The sequence below is a fragment of the Trichosurus vulpecula genome, chromosome X (assembly GCF_011100635.1).
Source record: "Trichosurus vulpecula isolate mTriVul1 chromosome X, mTriVul1.pri, whole genome shotgun sequence".
In the NCBI taxonomy this organism is placed as follows: Eukaryota; Metazoa; Chordata; class Mammalia; order Diprotodontia; family Phalangeridae; genus Trichosurus; species Trichosurus vulpecula.
The window spans coordinates 7,625,324-7,647,948 of NC_050582.1; the positions used below are offsets into that span (position 1 = coordinate 7,625,324).

The 22,625-nt window shown below is 38.4% G+C and overlaps 1 protein-coding gene across 1 annotated transcript; it reads right to left on the minus strand.

Annotated features, from left to right (window-relative positions):
- Nucleotides 1–2,684: 2,684 nt before the first annotated feature.
- LOC118832801 (COP9 signalosome complex subunit 2-like) lies at nt 2,685–4,039 on the minus strand. The gene has a single exon (XM_036740156.1). It carries the CDS (start codon nt 4,037–4,039, stop codon nt 2,687–2,689), a length of 1,353 nt encoding a protein of 450 aa, XP_036596051.1. The 3' UTR covers nt 2,685–2,686.
- Nucleotides 4,040–22,625: the final 18,586 nt, after the last annotated feature.

Consider the following 22,625-nt stretch of genomic DNA (forward strand, 5'->3'; position numbering starts at 1 on the left):
TTAAAAAAAATTTAAAAATTCACAGTAGGTTTGGACATAATTTTCATCAATATCAAATTGGTGCAATTGATTAGCTTACAAATAGAAATTTAGTAGGCCTTTTAAAAATCATGCAAAGGATTTTACAAAACTTTTCTTCATAAAAATATTTCCTTTTTTTAGAAACAGCTTACAATTTATCATGATATTATTATTAATTCCTAAGTGCTAAACAATTCTTAAATTTGATCACCAAACCTTTTCCACATAATTGAAGAGAGAAAAAAACTAAACATACTTTTGTAAATACTAGATTTAAGCAATAACCTCAATAGCTTAGTGAAAAATCTCACAAATTTCCTAAATGATAACAAAACAATTAAAGACAAAATTTGGTAATTTTTGATTTCTTAAATTACAACACTGCAAAATATTGTAATACAGAATGATTTAAAAGTTTCCCAACTCAGTACAATTCTTAGCCTAACAACATTTAGATTATAAAAGAAATTGCTTTTCTGACAACACAGAGCCTCAGATTTTACATACATATTTACATTAATAATAGTAGTAATGGTCTCAATTAGTAAGTCTCAATAATTATGTCACAATCAGTAAGTGTCAATAGTTATGTCACAATCAGTAAGTGTCAATAGTTATGTCACAATCAGTAAGTGTCAATAGTTATATCACAATCAGTAAGTATCAATAGTTATGTCACAACCGGTAAGTCTCAATAGTTATGTCGCAATCAGTAAATCTCAATAGTTATGTCACAATCAGTAAGTGTCAATAGTTATGTCACAATCAGTAAATCTCAATAGTTATGTCACAATCGGTAAGTCTCAATAGTCATGTCACAATCAGTAAGTCTCAATAGTTATGTCACAATCAGTAAGTGTCAATAGTTATGTCACAATCAGTAAATCTCAATGGTTATATCACAATCAGTAAGTGTCAATAGTCATGTCACAATCGGTAAGTCTCAATAGTTATGTCACAATCAGTAAGTGTCAATAGTTATGTCACAACCGGTAAGTCTCAATAGTTATGTCACAATCAGTAAATCTCAATAGTTATGTCACAATCAGTAAGTGTCAATAGTTATGTCACAATCAGTAAATCTCAATAGTCATGTCACAATCAGTAAGTCTCAATAGTTATGTCACAATCAGTAAGTGTCAATAGTTATGTCACAATCAGTAAATCTCAATGGTTATATCACAATCAGTAAGTGTCAATAGTCATGTCACAATCGGTAAGTCTCAATAGTTATGTCACAATCAGTAAGTGTCAATAGTTATGTTACAACCAGTAAGTCTTAATAGTTACCCAATATTACCACAATTAATCAGCACCAATGGAGGAATTATATACATCTGGATCACACAGCTGGGGAGACCCAGGTCAGCCTCCAGAATCCCAACAGGAAGGTCCTGGGCTATGCCCACAGTCCCATGGAGGACATTCCCAGATTGACTTATACAGAGAATCATTCATCTCATCACCATTGACATAAACCTCACATTGAAGAAAGTCCACATAAAATTCATGAATATGAAGCAATTATATTCAACTTAAAACAGTTTATATTCAAATAGCATTTCTTTCATGCCAAACATTGTGCTAAGCACCTTTATAATCATGCAATCTTCGTAATATCCCTGGAAATGAATTATACCACTATCCTCTTATTGAACAGTAAACTTAAAGTAAATAGCATTTTCTTGGGGCTATATAGTTAATAAATTTCTCAATGCCAAATAACAATATGGCCCCCTTTTTATTATTCAAATATACATTGCTAAGTTCCATTCACATTTTTCTTGGGAAGTTTTACAAACAGTTTGGAATCACCTACTATAATCAGGTCGGTTTAAAATGTGCTGGGCCAGTATTCTAACTACTTCTTTTGGCCCAGGTAAAAAGGAAGCCTAAGGAATTTGAATCATTGCTGACAAGGTATAATTAGTTTCCCCTCCAGGCAGAGGGGTTTGATAATTAATTGAATAGTAATAATAATAATTCACAATAACCAATATCTTTAGGTGGACAGAATTCCTTTTATCTCTCCAGAACTTTATTCATATTTTTTTTACAATTTCTGAGCTGCACTGTTTATTTTGCTGCTTGAAACCTAAGTGACAATATGCCATTATCATTATGGGGTTTTGTCTAAACCTTTACTACACTGCAGGTGCAGAAATATATGGACACATTTTTGGAGAACTGAGATTTTGCAAAATGCAGCAAACATTTTAATTTATACATGAGAAAAGGAAGTGTTCAAAAGGGTATGCATTTCAAGTTATTGCAGGTTATTTCTGTGAGAGAATTTCTGCAGGTAAAACATGTCTAAATTTAATCAACAGTAATGTGTCAGTGTATTTAAAATCATGACAAAAATCTTCTCTCTGATCATTAGTTGCCCATGACAAATTACTAATTATGTTGTATGTTTAGGGCAAGATGTCAATACAGCATAAATCCCATGGCATTTTGGTTTTCTTCTGGAGATTAAAGCTGTTTTTCTTGGGATAAATGCAGCAGCAAAACACAAACCAGGTGATCAAAAAAGCACTTCTGCCATAACTCCAATAATTTTCAGGGCACATCAACCGACAGTAGTTTTGCCATTCCCAGTTCTTTTAAGGTTTACATCAGTGCACTGTTGCCTTAAGTATGTCTCGTAAAAGCTCGTTCTCTGTTAAGCCAGTTTACTGACTACAGCTTGGTTGAGAGAATTTAGCTGGTTGGTCCATTCATCTAGTGCAGTATATCGGGCATCATCCTTCTTCTGATGATCCAGTTCAAGGAGCTGGTTGACTTGATCAATTCGGCCATGAATAGTGTTATCCAATATGCATTGTACCAGCAAGCTCTCCACATCGGCTACGTCTATGTTTAATTCCTTCGAAATAAAAGGAATACGTATTCTTCTGTAAGGCTTAATTAATTTTATAAGCCCTTGTGTTCTGATGTTTCGCAAAAGCTCTTCAATGTGCTCCCTTATGAAGGGATCGCCCATGATGTTGCTGTGATTTTTTTTCAGAATCTCCTCAAATTCAGTGATGTCATTATTCTGATAGGCACTTACTAAATTGGTCATTGCTAGAATCTCTGGGTCATTTTTATATGGCTTTGCCTCCTGAGAGTCAAATGGATTTATTCCAGATTTCATTAGCATGTTTGCTAAGACCAGATACTTTAAGCAAGTGGTTCGTCTGGGACTCCCTGATTCATCATAATTCTTGAATGCTTCAAAAAAATCAGTGTGAGCCTTCTCAAATTCACCTTCTCTTAAGTGCATTTTACCACCACATTCTCTAATGACACCCATGATCAGTGGATGGGGGATGGCTGATTTGATGTGCAGCGACCGTTCGTACAATGCTTTAAGTTTTTTGTTATTTTTCTGTGCTGTATGCATTTGAATTTCTAATGCATAAATTTCCAATAATTGTGTACCCTTTTTAAGGTCATCTTCTCCATCATCTGTCTGGCATGACCGATGCAACTGGCGCAAAAGTTTTTGAAGCTTTACATATTTTTCTCGTTCTAGATACAATTTTCCAAGCTTTGTGTTTGTCTTAAACCACAGCCTATCATTCTTAGTGTCTTTCAGAGCTTCCAGTGTTGTCTCATAGAATTCCTGCAGTAAATCCATATGACGCAAAATATCAGAACTCTGTTTTGAAGTAGAGATATAATCAAGAATAGAGTTAATAGACTTTTCAGAATAATTCCTTGTGACTGCACTCCGAATGTAGGTCAATAGTTGTTTATATCTGTTCATCATTTCTGGATAGTTTGTCAACTTGAAATTTATTTTAATCATCTGTTTCAGTGCTTTAAATCCCCATTCTCCTTTTTCACCTTCAAGCTCCAAAACCTTTTGGAAACTGCTTAATGCTGCTTTTGGGTCATCTTGCTTCAATGCTTTGGAATTGTAGTACTGGTTTTCCAAATCCATATTTGGTTCAGAGTTACTATCTTCAGAGTATTCCAGGTCGTAGTGCTCCTCATCATTGCATGTGAAATCATCCTCCATGTCAGACATCTTGGCCGGGAGGGGGGGAAGGCACATTATTGGTTTTTAACATTAAAACAGTAATCCCAAATAACCTACTTAACAAGCTTACAAGTTTCCTAAGTGCTGGCTGAATTGTTTTAGCTGTGATCTTCTATTAACTACAGGTAAAGGTAGAAATACCTGGTTTTCTAAATGGCAGTTATAAAACATGAGAAGACAGGGTTAGCAAGGCTGAGAAAGTAACATAACCAGTTCTACACAATTGTTTTCATTTTGTAGTTTCAACAAAATTCAGATTAAAAATTGCTTTGTCTAAGACTATTTCTGGCTCATAATGTTCACACAAGTTTTACAATATAGGAGAATTTTACTACAATTTAGAAACACAATAATAGTACAAGCAGAAAATTTCAGATGACATTAATTGCATTCCAAATCATTATATATATTGGGCTTACCAAGCATAGAGGCTTTTCTCCTCTCTCCACAGTTACAGAGCCTGGTTGTGGACTCTGTGGTGGTAGAGTCAGGGATCTGGGAAAGGGGAGAGAGACTAAGGACTGGGGAGTGCTGGGAAGCTGTAGAGTCCAGCAACTGAAATAAAGGTCTGAGGAATCATTGAGGAGGGTCCCTGAGGAAACTTTGCTTCCTAATAGGGGTTGCTGGGCTTTGGAAAATTTGGAGCAAAAATTCCGTGTTCCGGTGGTGTGGGAGCAAGGACTTGGGGGCTTGAGAGGAGAGGTTCCTCTGCTTGCCTAAAGGTGTGGGCTTCAGGGTGCCCAGGGGTCCAGGGCTGTTGTCAGTGGGGTATGAGAGGGCAACAAAGTAGCAAAGTAGAGAACAGGGAGTAGAGCTTTTGCTGCAATGTGTATTTTAATTTTTGCAGATTCAATGTTATTATAATTTAATTTACATTAAGACTTCAGGTGAAAAAAAACATCAAAATAAAGGGCCTAAATAAGAAAAAGCAGCTAGTAAATGAGGCAATTATTTTGAAAAGGAGCCAACTCTCTATTGTATATTCACAGCTGAATCACTTTTTAAACTTTCCCAGTAGCAAACTTAGGAAGACCACAGCAAGCTAGAAATATATATCTATTGAGATAATTCCTATTCTAAGAAGTATTTTTGTTTCTCAGGAATATAGTAAGTAACAATCTTTTGGGTAAAATATGTTCGGATTGGTTCTCATTCTCTGCTTATATTTCTCTATTTTGGAACCTTTAAGCTGTAATACAACGAAAATTAGGAACCCCTGAGAAACCCCTAGCTACTGACAAGCACCCCCAGAAAGAATGGACTCAGATATCTTTGGCATTTAGCAAACCCCCTGGGACTCCTTGGCTCCTCCCTGGAATGTCAACAGATAGGACCATCCCACTGAGAGATAACTTGACAGACCCTTCCTGGGAGATATCCCTGGGTTCCATGACTCCACCAAGGAATGTAAATGAGATTATCCCACTAGTATGATAACCTGACTGAATCTTTTGATCAGCCAGGACCTTTGTTCCTGTTTCTTCCCCCACTCTGTACCCCCATATCCTATATAAGCCAAGCCATCACCCCAACACATTTGCCATTGATTTGTGGTGCCGTACCCCGATGGCCGCCGGCTAATAAATTCTCCACTTAAAACTTATACTCTGTGGTGTGTCTCGCTCGTTTCTGGTACAACATTTTGGAGGCCCCAGCGAGATGAGGCAGTATTTTGTGTTACCGCCCTGGAGACACACACAGAATTCCGGACCTCAACAGGGAGTCTCTGCCCCCGATCCACCTTCTCTCACTTCAGAGGGCCGGCTCCTGGGGATTTCTTTTCCTAGGACTCTGATGTGGAGCGATGGTCTCGGAGAATGGACTCTTTGCTGACCTGTCCCTTTTCGGCCTACAGAGAATTCTGGTTTTGTAGACCTCTAGAGGTAAGGTTTTTCTGGTTTGGTTTCTGGTTTGGGGCTAGCCATTTGGGTCTCTGATACCATGCTAAACCCTGACGAGGCTGTGGTACAGAGCTAGTGGGGCTGGGACGCCACCCTTCCTATTGGGGTGTGGGAAGATTGGGGTGTTTTCCTTGAAGAGGGAACCTGGTTTATTTTCTTCCCTCTGAGGGGACCTGCTTAGCCTCAGTTAACCCATGCTACCGGGTCTGTTTGGGGTGTGGGAAGATTGGGGGTGTTTTCCTTGAAGAGGAAACCTGGTTTATCTTCTTTCCTCTGAGGGGACCTGTTTAGCCTCCAATTAGCCCATGCTGTTGGTCTCTGTTTTGTGTTGGAGGTGTGAGAGAGATTGGGGGTCGTATCTTTGAGGAGGAAATCTTTCCTCTGAGGGGACCTGCTTAGCCTTCAATTCGATCCACACCGTGAATTTTGTTGTGTTTTGAGTTCGTCTCTGTTCGCGTATCTGTGTTAATTGTGAAATGTCTATGTTTTGTTGAAAAAAAAAAAAGAAAAAAATCTGAAACATAGGCAGCCAGAGATATCAGGCTGTCACTAGGGAAACAGACTCCCTTCCTTGTGGCTCCCGTTTGGCCAGCGTGGAACTACGGGGAATGGGTTAAAATTTGGCAAATTCTGGGTTTTAAATTGTTAAAAAGTTTGGAAATTGGTTAGTTGAATTTGGGAAGAAAGAACTCCTGAAATTGTAAATCCATTCCAGGAGCTCACTCTTGCTGAAAAACATCTCCTCCCAATGAATGCCTTCTGGCTAAAACCTCCATTAAAGTCTTCAGTGGGACTCTCGCATTTGTCTTAGTCCCTGATTCCCTTAGATTCAAGTACAAAAGAGGTTTTTGGGAGTGAGCAAGGGGTGAAGTTTACCTGAATTACAATCATTGAGATCTTTTCACTAGGGCTGCAGTAAAAGTTAGAGCAGTTAAATCAAACTCCTCTCCCCCCATCAGATTAGTAGAGAATGCCGGAGAACTGTAGGGAAAAACTTAAATCGCCCTCCCCACCGGGCAATGAGGAGAGGGATAGAAATTCACAGACTGACAGTCAGTCCTGTGCCCCTGGGTACCTTTGTAGCCCATCTTTGTGGTAAAGTTTAAAAAGTAAAATTTGTGAAAGAGAGAGATAGAAAACCTGTATAAGGAATTTAGGGGGGTTGTAGAGTAGCAGCTTGAGATTACCTGTCTAGTCAGGAGTCCATGTGCTCCTCTTGGCTGCCATGTGCTGCTCCTGGCCTCACCCTTCCCCCACCCTCCACATTGAAAGGTTACCAGAGCTGAAGCTAAAAGGAAACTTGTAAAGAAATAGGGCTGGTTAGTTAGTGCTTGGAAGGGTAGGCTCCTTGCCCTCAAGGGGCTGCCAGGCCCCACCTAGGGAGGAGCCCTTAGAAAACTAAAGGGATTTTTTTCCTGCTCTTATCTTCCTTGGGAGTCCGGAAAAAATCCTTTTAGGCATTTTTGTATAAGATGAAGCTTGGAAAAAGTGGGTGCAAAATTAAGTTTCTCTTTCTTTCATAAGTTCATTCATGGCCAGGCAAAAGTTCCTATACCTGGGCCAGAGGTAGTGGTGCTGAAGAATATACACCTAAATAAAATGTATCTGGGATGTTAATGTATTAATATATGTGATACATGTATTTACATATTAATACATTAATATATAATACCAAAAGTAATAAGACCAACAGTTCCTATATTGTATCTGGAAATGCAATAGATGTCATCTGAAAATTATGTTTCTGTATTTCTAAACTTGCATTGTGTTCCCAAAAAAAATTCTCTTAGATTGTGAAATTTGAGAAGACCATGGTGTGGTAAGAAATGATATTATAGCAATTTTAATCTGATTTTGATATATGTGAATTGGGTTTTTAAAGGGATGTGATAAAATTTGGTTATAACAAGTAAATAATTAATAATACTGATATTTAACCATGAGAACAGACTTTCTGTGTGAAAAAGTTTTCTATTATGAGAATATATCTGGTGATTTAAAGTTATAGTTTCAAATAATGATATGAAAGATTCTCTGTGCAAGGAGATTTAGAAATGAGTTCACCTAAACTGATAAAAGGGTTGTTTCAAGTTTTAAAATGCATAATTATGTTTAGGGCACTGGTACATTTCTAAATTGTGTAATTTGACAAACAGATGTATCAGCTGTGATACCTGAGTAGCCAGCTATTGCTAAAAAACCCTGCCCCCAGCCCCTAACTGCAAACCCCAGTTTGTGTAAGAAAATCAGACTTAGTTCCTGCTGTTTGGCGTTCAGTGGGTGTCCTTGACACCCCCCCTCCCATGACTGTTCTGGGAGTATGGAATATGGCCTTGAAGGATGAAAGCCTCAGCCCCAGATATTCTTTTAAATTATGTGACTGTTCCTAGCTCTTATCTCATGAGTCATGTTGTGGGATGTATGGCAAACTGGACACAGAGATTCTGGGTTGTAATTCAGTTGACACTTAGTCAGCTGTCTGATATGTTGTATTTACAATCTATTAAGGAGTTTCCTTTGATCATGGTCATAAAAGGTACAGGCGTGCCGAGTCTGCAAAATGACATTTCAAGAGATAATTAAGCACTGAATCCTGTATTCTCTATAAAAACTACCCTCTCCCTTTAAACGTGGTCATTTGCTATGGGAATTTTCCCGAATGACCGCCGGCTAATAAACTTCTCCATTCAAAACTTACACTCTGTGGCGTGTCTCACTCGCTTCTGGTATAACATTTTGGAGGCCCCAGCGAGATGAGGCGGTATTTCGTGTTACCGCCCTGGAGACACACACAGAATTCCGGACCTCAACAGGGAGTCCCTGCCCCCGATCCACCTTCTCTCACTTCAGAGGGCCGGCTCCTGGGGATTTCTTTTCCTAGGACTCTGATGTGGGGAGATGGTCTCGGAGAATGGGCTCTTTGCTGACCTGTCCCTTTTTGGCCTACGGAGAATTCTGATTTTCAGGCCTCTAGAGGTAAGATTTTCTGTTTCTGGGCTAGCCACTCTGGTCTCTGTTACCACGACACCCCTGACGAGGGGAAGGTGGGCAGAGTGGAAGAGCTGAGACGTCAGCCTCTTCCTGCTGGGGTGCGGGGAGATTGGGGGTCCTATCCCTAAGGAGGAAATCTGGTTCACTTTTCTTTCCTCTGAGGGGACCTGTTTAGCCCTCAACCAACTCATGCCATCTGGTCTTCTGTTTTGTGTTGGGTGTGGGGAGATTGAGGGTCCTATCCCTAAGGAGGAAATCTGGTTCACTTTTCTTTCCTCTGAGGGGACCTGTTTAGCCTTCAATTCGATCCACACTGTGTTTTTTTGTTATGTTTTGGGTTCGTCTCTGTTCGTGTGTCTATGTCAAATTGTGAAATGTCTATGTTTTGTTTTTTTAAAAAAAAAGAAAGAAAAAAGAACTTGTAAAACAGGCAGCCAGAGATTCCAGGCTGCAACTAGGTAAACAAAGACTCTTTTCCTTTGTGATTCTATATGTGGTCGACCTGGAATCACAATGAAAAAAAAGGGTTAAAATTTTGGCAAATTCTGGGTTTTAATTGTTAAAAAGTTTGGAAATTGGTTGGTTGAATTCCGGGAGAGGGAACTCCTGAAATTGTAAATTCATTCCAGGAGCTCGTCTTGCTGAAACACCTCCTCCCAATGAATGCCTTCTGGCTAAAACCTCTGTTAAAGTTTTCTATGGGACTCTCGCATTTGTCTTTGTCCCTGATCACAGTTAGGAGGGAATCTTTTCCCTTAGATTCTAGTGCAAAAGTTTTCTTTAGGAGTAAGCAAGGAGTGAAGTTTACTTCATTGAGATTTTTCACCATTGTTATCCTGTCTCAGGGCTGCAGTAAAAGTTAGAGCAGATAAAACAAACTCCTCTCCTCTCAGATCAGATTAGAAGAACGCAGGAGAGCTGTAGGGAAAACTTAAATCACCCTTCCCCACCCGGTAAAAAGGAGGAGAAGGACAGAAATTCACAGACTAACAGTCAGTCCTGTGCCCCTGGGTACCTTCGTAGCCCATCCTTTTTGGCAAAGCTTGGAAATGCCATCCAGGTCCTTTGCATCTTGCCCACTCTGTCCTCAGCAGCTGCAAACTGCCCTAGGCTCAGTAACTTCTGCGGTCGTGGGGGAAGGGCAAGGTAGATGGATTTGGACTTTCTGCCTCCCAGAATTGTCACCGCCGGGATACCAGCTTCTGCTCTAGGTAACTTCACGTTTTTGTTCCAATTGCAAACTGTATTTTAATCTCTGTTTGACCTGTTTCCTGATTTGCAAAGGGAAATAATAATGATGGTTGTTTATATTTTAGACACAACATTATTATCTCTCTCTCTGATTTCATGTAATTGTTAACCTTTGAAGTAGTTTTTGGATACCAAAATAATAAGTTGAATAATTTCTATATGTGATAAAATTTGGAACTGTTATATGTGGTTGTAACAAGTGAATAATTAATAATACTGTTATTAACCATGAGAACACACTTTCCATGTGAGAAAGTTTTTATGAGCATATATCTGGTGGTTTAAAGACGAGATGGAAGATTCTCTGTGCATAGAGGTTTAGAAATTTGCTCACCTAAATTGATAAATGGGCTCTGAATTAAGGGGTGGTTAGATTCTAAAAATAATAAAAGCTGGGAGAGTATGTAATTGATTATTCACTTGAAATGTTTGAGGTACTTTGGGTCAAGAATTAGGAAAGAAAGAGAAAACTTGTATGGGGAAATTTAGGTGGGGGGATGTTGCTCCTGGCCACATCCCACCCTCCACATTGAAAGACTGTGGAAGCTGAAGCTAAAAGAAACTTGTTACCTGATTGAGAATATACAGTTAAATAAAGTGTATTTAAGATATTAATGTATTGATATATGTTATACATGTATATTAATATGTTAATATAGAAATACCAGAAGTAATGGGATCAATGATTCCTATATGTGATAGTCTGGAATTGCAATCTGAAATTTATTGTTTTTGTACTTCTAAAATTATATTTCTGAAATTCTTAGTTTGTGTAATTTGAAAAGACTATTATGCGATTTTAATCTGAGTTTGATATATGTGAATTGAGTGCTCTTAGAGGATGTGATGAAAATTTGGTAATTTTAAACTGTCATATTTGGTTTAGAATGTACTTACCTAGACAGACATGAGTAGTTCAAACTTTACACACATAATAATGTTTAGGGCTTAAAGTTGCATTAGGTTAAGAAGCTGGACAAATGCTGTAACTTAAAGAATTATGAACTTCCAAGTTTTGTCTTTATTTAAAAGGAAGTTCAATTGAAATTGTTTTTGCTATAAGTCAGGAATTTGTGCAGAGGCCTTTCGGGTTCTCTTGTGAACTGTTAAAGTATGGTTTTATAAACAGTAATGTTTTCTTTTACTATGCTAAGAGTATTGGGCCTTAGAAATTAAGAATGTTACCACTAGTGGTTACGAACCAGATCTGATTTGCTTATCCAACTCAGTTATGATCACTAGATTGGTAATTAATTAGAATCTGTTTCAAGTTTTAAATACATGATAATTGCTTGTGGTGTACTTATTTCTAAATTTGTTATTATATACAAATTGGTTAACATCGCATTACCTATGCTGTTAGAAAATAATTTCTCTCATAATCTAGAGGTTAGATTAAGAATTGTGCTTAATTAAGAAATTGAGGTTGTTAACTGAACTGAGGACGTTTAGATATTCAATCTTGTGAAAGTTTTCAGGATAGAGAGATTCCTATGGACAAAGTTTTTAAAGGTCCTGGTAAACTTTGTTATTGTAATAAAGGCTAACTTAATTGGGTATAGAAACTAAGTGTTACCCCCATTACAACATCTTTTTGACTAAAGGATTTTGTGATATCTAGAAATTCTATAATAACAAAGAATTCAGTTGTAATAATACTTTGAAAATATAGGAGTGTGATTTTCAAGCCTGTATCATCTAAAGATACATATTTATATATGTTAATCTGGAGGTTTATGGATTAATTGGTGATGGCACTTTGGGAATATGAATGAATCCAAATGTTTAAAGGTTATTTTGCTTTAAGAAGGGAAAATACTTTTAAAATGCTCCGTAAAATCTTTTCGTATGATTTTCAGAAGGCCTGCTGAATTTCCACCTGTAAGCAAATTGGTTGCAGTTCAAACCTGCAGTTTTCCAAGTTCTGGGTGAGAACCTTATCTGTAGAAGTCTTGGGGAGGGTGGTTAAAGCATGGCCCATTCAATGTCTTATTCTACATTTTTGAGTAAGGAGGCAGTCTGCATTCCTTACTCATCCCCCTTTAGTTTAAATAAGAACACAGAGTTCTACTTTTGCTCACGTGTCAGAAGGGAAGAAAGGGGGGGGGGCAATAATTACTGGGATTTGAGTTTTTACTGAAAGAAAGAACAGTAGGGGTCTCAAACCTGGCTTTTTAAAGTCAGCAAAGGTGATGTTTTTAGGATAAGATTAGGTTTCGAGGAGGATGTGGGTCTTAAGGATACAGTTCTTATTAGTGAAGCTTGCCATCTGATGGGAAAGAACCCACCCTCAGGGGGAGATGATGTGGCAGATCTCTTTAATCAGAAATAAGCAGGTAGTGACAAAGGGAAGTTATCTGCCAGAATTGTGAAAGAAGTTGTTTTTTTAAAAAATGGGAAATTGGATAAATGCAAATATGTAAAATCTTATTGTTTTAATCAAATGACTGGTTATATTGGTACTCTTCTATAGTCAAATGAAAGATGATATGGTTTCTAAAGTGTTAATGAGAATAATTAGAAAGGGAAGAGAAGTTTTATGATGTAGGGTTGAATCATTATCCCATGGACTAAGGCTGGGATTTTAAAGTTGTATTGTATTTATGCGAGATAGAGTTCTTGGATGTTGTGAAGTGATTTAAGAGCAATTGGGTATTGACACAAATAGTGTAATTAATTACTGCGACTAAATCAGAGACATCTTCAGTTTAGGTAAACAATTCTAGAAGTATTTTGGAAAATGTTTTTGTGATTTTAAGTGAGAGTTAGAGCTTAACAATGTGTATAAGACTCAATTCCTGAAGTGTTCCTTTTTTCCTCCAGAAGGAATTAACAGGGACAAATCCATCAACTTGTGAGGTCAGTCATTAACCTCTTTTGTTTGTTTAAGCAAACTGGAATGGGATTCCAGTATACACAGTTATGTCAGTAAAAAGTACTAACTTATGAGTTGTTTTGTGTTATGGTTGAAACGTAAAGGGACACTGAGTAATAGGTTGGAAAGGTAAATAAAAGCTTGAGGGGATACGGAAGGCAGATGAGAAAGTTAGGGGACAAATGGGAGTTAGCTAAGCCTCCCCTGTCCTGAGAATGATAGTTTCAGATGGTTTTAGCAAGTTGGGAAAGAGTGTGAGGAAGTATTTAGAAGCTGGAAATGTTATGTAGCTTGATTTGTTAATTATTAGCTCAATGAAATTTGGGCAGTCTCATCTGAAGGATATTTATTTGCTATTTAAGATTTTATGGGACTACAATTTAATATTATTTTAAGCTCTGATTACAGGTTTAGGTCACGTGAGGCCAGTAGTAGTATGGTGGGCATTGCAAGCTGAGAACTTGAAAGGTCTGTGCCTGGGAAAAAGTCTTGAAGACGACCTTGGACACAGCCTAGGTAGGATCTTCCTGACTCTATTTCCCAATTCTGCTATTTCCTTTCTGAAAAGGAAAGTCTCCACCTGATTACTCTTAAGCCCTGCTTTCAGCACCTGGTGACTATAAGATTGGCTATCAGATATGACTGGTGCCTGGAATCCAACAGAGCTGAGGAAGTTCTTTCCTTCTGTTAAGATATATGACATAGTCCCTCATTTCTTTCATAGCAAATTTATATTAACAAGAAGTTTTGTAAGCACTATGCTAAATCTATTAGGTAACAGATGAGTATTGAAATATCTCTGAGTTATTATAATAGGATACGGGTATGAATAGCTTACAATTTTAACCTATGTTCATGGCCAAATAAAACATTGAAATAATACAGGGATAACATCCTCCAAAAGGGGAAAATGATTAGGCAAAGCAAATAAGGCAAAGATGTAATGTGATCAATGTCTAAGAGAAGGAAGGGACAGCAAATTTTGAAAAAGGCAATTCCCCTAAGAATTACATACAGATGTGTATGGCTGGCTCCATAATTTATCAATTCTGGAAATTCGAGCTGATAAGTATGTTTTGGTAATAAGATCTTAAATGTGGATTTTTGCACAAGGAAATTGTATGAGATATTGTTACAAGTGAAATTATATCTCCTTTGTAAGGTATCTGTCTGATGATTTTAAAGGAAGATGAGTTCAATTTATGGTTGGACCTTCATATTTTAAAGGATTCTTATACCAGGTACAAAATTTAGGTAAGGACAGAAACAGTAGATGATATATGAACTGAAATACTCTGAAGTTAAAGGAAGGAGAACCAAATTTAAGTGATTGTACTAAGTTATATTAAGTTAGAATTGTTTGAGAATTTCTAGATCTGAACCAGAGAAGCAGAACTCTCTTTTACTATCTAGGTATTGTATTTGTTTGAACTTAGCCCTGCGTGGCTGGGACCTATGTTGTGCTGTTTTTCTCTCAATTATCAAATCATATGTATTCTGGAAGCTCCTGTCAGATCTGACTACTTCTACAGCTGCCAACTTGTGGATGGACTCCTTGATCCTTCCGTCACATCTGCCCCTGATCCCAAGTGGACATCTGAGCCCATAGGACACCTTGCCCTCCGGTTTCAAAGGAGCCTGAAGGGGACAGCATCAGACGCAGGCAGCCCCTCCCGAGACTCTGGACCAGAATCTGTATGAAGGACAACTCTCTTTCTGAGTCCCTTGCGTTCCCAAGACTGTTTACTTGTACCTTTGGTGTCTTTAGCTTATTTTACTTAAGTGCTCTAGTTTCCCCATTGTGCTCCCTACTGATCCCCCTTGCAACTTGCTCCCCCTGCTTGTTTACAAGTAGTTTATAATTACTGTCCATCTCTGGGGATGTCCAAACACAGGAAGAAAGAACCCTGAATCCACCTAGATAGGGATTTTTAGAACTTTTAAGGTAGAGTTTTTTTTTTTCCATACCTTAATTGGTCTTCAGGCGAAACCTTCAGTTTGCCTTTGACCAAAAGGGGGAAATGTGGAATGTTTTATACCATTTTGTAGCCTGAATTAATGAGTAACTGGAAGAAGATCCAGGACCTGGGCTTCTTTGTTCTCTAAACTTTGCTCAGGAAATACCTCTACCTCTGTTGACAAGGCCAGATCAGACTTACTTAAGGATATTTTTCCCTGTTAGCCATTGAGGGATGAGACCCTAATCCTGAGAGGAGCACATTGCTTAATATTTTACAGGTATATACTTTAACTGACCCTTGTCAACACTCTTGTCTTTACAAACTTTTCACTTGGCATGTTGATGAAGGGAGAGCACAGGCTTTGGGAGTCCTAACGCAGTCCTTAGTTGCCTAAGCCAGTTGCCTGTTTTAAAAACAATTAGATTCCCTGGCTGCTGCAGCCACTCTAATTGAAGAAGCTTCTGAATTTCTACCTGAGCCTTGCCCTCTATTGTTACTTTATGCATGCCTTCAGTTACTTCCCAAACCCCTGCTTTACAGGATACGTTTAGGGAATTTTTCCTGCGAGTTTTTCACCTGGCACTAGCCTAAGCTGATATTGAGTGATTTTCAGGGGACCAATGTCCCCCCTGACTCACCACCCTGCTAGCACTTTGGCTGGCCCCCCCCTCATTTTATTGATCCTGTCTGTAACTATAGGTTCCTGATTACTTTCTCATATCCCCAACCTTATTCATTCTCATGTTAATTCTGTCCCTGTCTTAGTGGCCCAAACCTCAGGTGCTCTGAATCAAGTCATTCCTTTTCAAATATTTGAAATGTTCCATAAAAGAAGTGGGAGATGTGATACCTGAGTAGCCAGCTATTGCTAAAAAACCCTGCCCCCAGCCCCTAACTGCAAACCCCAGTTTGTGTAAGAAAATCAGACTTAGTTCCTGCTGTTTGGCGTTCAGTGGGTGTCCTTGACACCCCCCCTCCCATGACTGTTCTGGGAGTATGGAATATGGCCTTGAAGGATGAAAGCCTCAGCCCCAGATATTCTTTTGAATTATGTGACTGTTCCTAGCTCTTATCTCATGAGTCATGTTGTGGGATGTATGGCAAACTGGACACAGAGATTCTGGGTTGTAATTCAGTTGACACTTAGTCAGCTGTCTGATATGTTGTATTTACAATCTATTAAGGAGTTTCCTTTGATCATGGTCATAAAAGGTACAGGCGTGCCGAGTCTGCAAAATGACATTTCAAGAGATAATTAAGCACTGAATCCTGTATTCTCTATAAAAACTACCCTCTCCCTTTAAACGTGGTCATTTGCTATGGGAATTTTCCCGAATGACCGCCGGCTAATAAACTTCTCCATTCAAAACTTACACTCTGTGGCGTGTCTCACTCGCTTCTGACACAGCAATATTGAAAAATGTGGTAATCTTTTACAATGCAGAGAGTATTGGGCCTTAGAAGTTAAAATATTACCACTAGTGGTTATGAATCAGATTTGATTTGCTTATCCAACTCAGTTATGATCACTAGATTGGTAATTAATTGGAATCTGTTTCAAGTCTTAGATACATGATAATTGCTTGTGGTGTACTTATTTCTAAGTTAGTTATTATATACAAATTGGTTAACATCGCATTACCTGTGCTGTTAGAGAATAATTTCTCTTATAATCTGGATGTTGTTAGATTAAGAATCGTAGTTAATTAAGAAATTGAGGTTATTAACTGAAACAAGAACTTTTGAAACCATCTAGTCATGAATTCTTATCAATCTTGTGTGAGTTTTCTGTGTAGAGGAATTCTTATGGAAAAAGCTTTTTTAAGTCCTGGTAAACCTTATTATTGTGATAAGGCTAATTAATTGAGTAAGTAATTTATAGAAATTAAGTGTCCTCCCATTATAACACTTTTTGATTAAGGAACTTTGTGATGTCTAGGAATCCTGTGCAATATTTGAGAATGAGGACATTTGGCACCAACTTAGTTAATGAATTCCAGCATTTAAGGGTTAATTTGCTTTAAGGTAAAAGGAGATGTCTATCATTTTAAAACCTTCTAAATAATTGTGTTCAGGAAAGTTTAGCGAGCATGCCTTTTAACATCTGGATAAAAAAATCCTTATTAGAATTATTAGAATTAATGCTTATCTATAGAAGGGCCCATTCAATGTCTTATTCAAGTTTTTTTTGAGTAAGGAGGTTCTAAACGACAGTCTGAATTCCTTACTCCTCCCCGCCCTTAGTTTAGATAAGAAGAAAAGAATTTCACCTTAGCCCACCTGTCAGAAGGGAAGGAAAGGAGAGGGGCAGCAATAAGAGGATGGTAGGGGTCAAGAAGCCTCCAACCTGGCTTCTTTTAAGAAAACTGATAAGATTAGACTAAGACTTGAGATGGGTTTGGCCTGGTAGTTTAATTAGTGAAGTCTGCCAACTGATGGAGAAGAACCCACCCTCAGGGGGAGATGAGATGGCAGATCTTTTTAATAAGTGTTTCCTTTTTTAGAATGAGTTATCACGAAAAACAAATCCCCTTTTTTGTGTCTTTGTGTGTTTAAGAAGCTGGAATAGGATTCCAGTATACACAGTTATGACAATGAAAGTACTAACTTATGAGTTGTTTTGTCTTATGGTTGAAATGTAAAGAAGACTGATTTGGAAAGGTGAATTAAGGTTGAGGGAAAATAGGAAAGGCAGATAAGAAAGTTTGGGGACAAATGGGAGTTAGCTAAGCCTCTCCTGTCCTGAGAATGATAGTTTCAGAAGGTCAAAGTAAGTTGGAGATGAGTGTGAGGAAGTATTTAGAAGATGGAAAAGTTACGTGGCTTGATTTGATAATTGTTAGCTCAATAAAATTTGGGCAGTCTTATCTGAAGGATATTTATTTGCTATTTAAGATTTTTTGGGACTACAATTTAATATTGTCTTAAGCTCTGATTACAGGACTAGGTCACATGAAGCCGGCAATGGCATGGCAGGCATTACAAGCTGAGAATTTAAGGTAGATCTGCCTGGGAGCAGTCGTGAAGATGACCTTGGTCACAGCCTAGGTAGGATCTTCCTGACTTTATTTCCCAACTCTGCTATTTCCTTTCTGAAAAGGAAAGTCCCCACCTGGTTACTCCTAAGCCCTGCTTTCAGCACCTGGTGACTATAAGATTGGCTATCAGATATGACTGGTGCCTGGAATCAAACAGAGCTAAGGAAGTTCTTTCCTTCTGTTAAGATATATGACATAGTCCCTCATTTCTTTCATAGCAAATTTAAATTATCAAGAAGTTTTGTAAGCACTATGCTAAATCTGTTAGGTAATAAATAGATGAATACTGAAATATCTCTGAGTTATTATAATAGGATACAGGTATGAATAGCTTACAATTTTAACTTATGTTCATGACCAAATAAAACATTGAAATAATATAGGGATAACATCCAAAAAGGGAAAATGATTAGGCAAAGCAAATAAGGCAAAGATGTAATGTGATCAATGTCTAATAAAAGGAAGGGATAGCGAATTTTGAAAGAGGCAATAGGATCAGATGTGTATGATTGGCTCTAAAAAAATTTATCAGTTCTGGAAATTCGAGCTGATAAGTGTGTTTTGGTAATAAGATCTTAAATTTGGATGCTAACACAAGAAAATTGTATAAGATAATGGTACAAGTGAAAATATATCCCCTTTGTAAAGTATCTGTAAGTTATAGTAAGTTAAAATTGTCTGAGAATTTCTAGATCTGAACCAGAGAAGTAGAACTCTCTTTTACTCTCAAGGGACCAGATAACTACAATCAGGCATCTGGGATTTTAAAATACTGCTTTAAATCAACATTGTGAGGAGTGGACATCTGGGCCTATAGAAGACCTCACCCTGCGGTTCCAAGAGCCTGAGAGGGACAGCACCGGACGCGGACGGCTTTCTCAAGGGATCCGGAACCAGAACCTGAGCAAAGACCTGTTTTTTTCCCTTCGCTGTCCTTGTGTTCCCAAGACTGTTTTCCTGAATTTTTATTATGTTCCCTCTGCTTACTTACAATTAGTTTACAATTTCTGCCCATCCCTGGGGATGTCCAAATACAGAAAAGGGAAAACCTGACTCCACCTAGATAGGGATTTTAAAACTTCACCCTGTGGAAAATAGAGTTTTTTCCATACCTTTAATTGGTCTTTAGGCGAAACTTTCAGTTTGCCTTTGACCAAAAAGGGGGAAATGTGGGATGTTTTATACCATTTTTAAATTTCTGGAGTGCAGTACCTGGGGAGGTTCCTTGGACTCTCCTTGAGTCTTCCAACTAGGTCTGGCCTTCCCCTGGGGCCAATGACCTAGCGTTCCTTTTATTGTCACCCCTGCTTTGCATTTTTGGTTGGCCTCCTAATTTTATTGCTATGCCCCATCAGGTCATTCCTTTTTTTTCAAGGATTTGAAATTCCCATGAAGAAAAAAGTGGGGAATGTAATACAAGGAAAATTAGGAACCCCTGAGAAACCCCTAGCTACTGACAAGCACCCCCAGAAAGAATGGACTCAGATATCTTTGGCATTTAGCAAACCCCCTGGGACTCCTTGGCTCCTCCCTGGAATGTCAATAGATAGGACCATCCCACTGAGAGATAACTTGACAGACCCTTCCTGGGAGATATCCCTGGGCTCCATGACTCCACCAAGGAATGTAAATGAGATTATCCCACTAGTACAATAACCTGACTGAATCTTTTGATCAGCCAGGACCTTTGTTCCTGTTTCTTCCCCTACTCTGTACCCCCATATCCTATATAAGCCAAGCCATCACCCCAACACATTTGCCATTGATTTGTGGTGCCGTACCCCGATGGCTGCCGGCTAATAAATTCTCCACTTAAAACTTATACTCTGTGGTGTGTCTCGCTAGCTTCTGGTACAACAAAGCCACTTTTTCAAACTCAAATTGGAATGAGGGCCACTAAATTGCATGTAAGGATCTCTGTAGTTGTATATTAAAGAACTACTTATTAATTCTATTGATTTAATACCTTTATGTTATCAAATATTTTTCAATGGGGCAGCTAGGTGGCACAGTGAGTAGAGCACCGGCCCTGGAGTCAGGAGGACCTGAGTTCAAATCTGGCCTCAGACACTTGATACACTTACTAGCTGTGTGACTTTGGGCAAGTCACTTAACCCCAATTGCCCTGCCTTCCCTCCTCAAAAAAAAGGAAAAAAAATCAAATTCTATTTATAGGATCATTACTTAAAGTTCTTAATTCTAAAAATTGGGAAACCATATTTATAATGCATTATAGAACACTTTCTAGATCTTTTTAGAAGTCCTTTCCTCAGTTCTTTATTTATACTAGTCTTACAGTGATTCTTATTAATCACACATGAAATAAAACATCTTTGTATATACTTCTGACATTGAGCTGGAATTCTTAACCCCCCATGGAGTCTACAGATAGATTGGAGGGGGATATCGAAAAAATATACATCTTTTGTCATTTAAACTGATTTTTCTTCACACTCACAAGTATATTATTATTTTAAAAAAAGTTTCCTATGCTTCACCAGATTACCTATGGTTAACAGAATCTGCTAAAGAATTTTTAGCTGCTCTAGCTTTTATCGCAGCCCTGGCTCAGTCAGAGACAAGATGACAGGGTGAAAAGACCTTAAGGGCTCAAATTTTTTCTCGAGTAAATTTTACTTCTGTGTTAACTCCTTAAAAACTTTTTTGAAAGTGAGAACCTGGAATCCTCCAGCCAAGGTGAGTGGGACTTTGGAAAAGATCCAGTGGTGCCTTGATCCTTCTCCCCCATACTGGGGAGCTCAAAGTGTCTCTTTTTCAGATCTATGCATTTTCTGAATTTGCCTTAGTGCCAAATAGAATAATAAATTCTGACTTATCTTAAACATCAAATTAGGAGTAACACATTTCACTTAAACCTAAGGGGAAAAGATTACCATTTTCTTTCTTATCTCTCTTCACATTCCAAATTTGGCCAGAATTGGAATGAAGGGAGAAAGAAAGAGCATTTTCTTATGTCAACAACTTTACCAACAAAAAAAGAGTCAGGTAATACCCTCTCTTCACACAGACACACATAACACAAAACAGATACAGACAGCAAATGACAGGACACACAAAGAGGATTTCTATAACTGCACAAATCAGACATCGCTGGCATTTTAATTTTCTCCTGTCTTTCCCTTTCTACTTTGGTAATTCCCAATTAGCTAGTCTACTCCCTAGTGGGTTGTTGTCACCCATCCCTGGGCTGAGGCTCACAAGATCTCACCCCAATCCCAATATCACACTTAATTGTTCTTTGTACCATAGGAACTTTTCCTTCTGGAGTAAGACATTTTTAAAATGTTCCATATGGAAAAGGCTGACATTGGGAAGTTTTCTGGTCCATCCTTCCTTAATCTTTCATTCATTTGTTTTCCAATAATCTCCCATCTTTCTAAACCAATTGTACCATCTTGTTTTTGCTCTTCTGTTATACAAAAACCTCTTTCTATTACATTTTTTCTTAACACTTGCAGATACAGATCCCTATCCTTAAATTGTATCTGCTTCATATTCAAATCTCTAAATCTCCAAATTTCTAAATTTCTACAATCCCCCAGTAAGCCTAGTGAATAATTCACTTACCCCTTATGTGAATATGCTCCAGAGCCTGTATTGGTAAGACGTTGCTCCACCTCTTCCAAGTCCCAGACTTGTGGTCCCTGTTCCAGGCGCCACCTGCGTGATTGTGTGAATGGTGTAATGAAACACAAAAAGACAAAGGCACGGGGCTAGATGAGTTGTATAGTTGGGCTATAGACTGACTTTAATGGGGACAATGACAATCTTTTACACAGGTTAATTGGCGAGTCCTTCTGACTTTTCAGAAGAGTACAATGAAGCATTGTTTAATACTTTTTATCTCTTTCTTCCTGGGAACGAGAGGCCAGTCTCCTACAGGCTAAACAAATTGAAACATTTCTATTCTTTCCCATGTAGATAACCATACTGAAACATTTCTGTTCTTTCCCATGTGGATAATCAGCTACGAAGGCAGGTTTTCTTTGCCACATCTTCTTATCCTAAAAATTGCCTTTGCCATGCATATGAAGAGGTTAAAGGAAAAATGATGATGGTAGGGAAACCATACGTTTCTAGGGGTGCTCATGACCCCAAAATACCAACACGCCGGGTCCTGCCGAAAGAATTCGACTCAAGCCTTCTCAGCCAAGGGAAAAGACAAAGTTTATTAGGGATTCACCATAATGGATTGTCTTAAGAAATCTCACTCTTTGTGACATCTGTTTTCACAAGTGGGTCAGATTCAATCTACTGAGCTACACTGAATCTGAACACCTTCATGTAGGCAAGATGGAGATTATATACACAAAGATTAGGAGGGATTGAGGGGTGGTCTGGGGTGACTAGAGGAGGGCTTTAGGGAGGGTCCTGAGGAGGAGTCTAAGGAGGACCAGAAGAGATCAGAGTGCAGGAACCAAGAGAATGGGATTAAGGATGGGAAGTAGCTGGACAATAAAGGGCAAGGCTAGGTAGAGATTTGGGCCTGATGATAATATAAGGCTTATGGCCTTAGGGGAAGGCCAGATCTAGTTG

What these genes read in the sequence shown, in the direction of transcription:
- LOC118832801 (XM_036740156.1), bottom strand. Translation starts at nt 4,039, where the DNA reads ATGTCTGACATGGAGGATGATTTCACATGCAATGATGAGGAGCACTAC.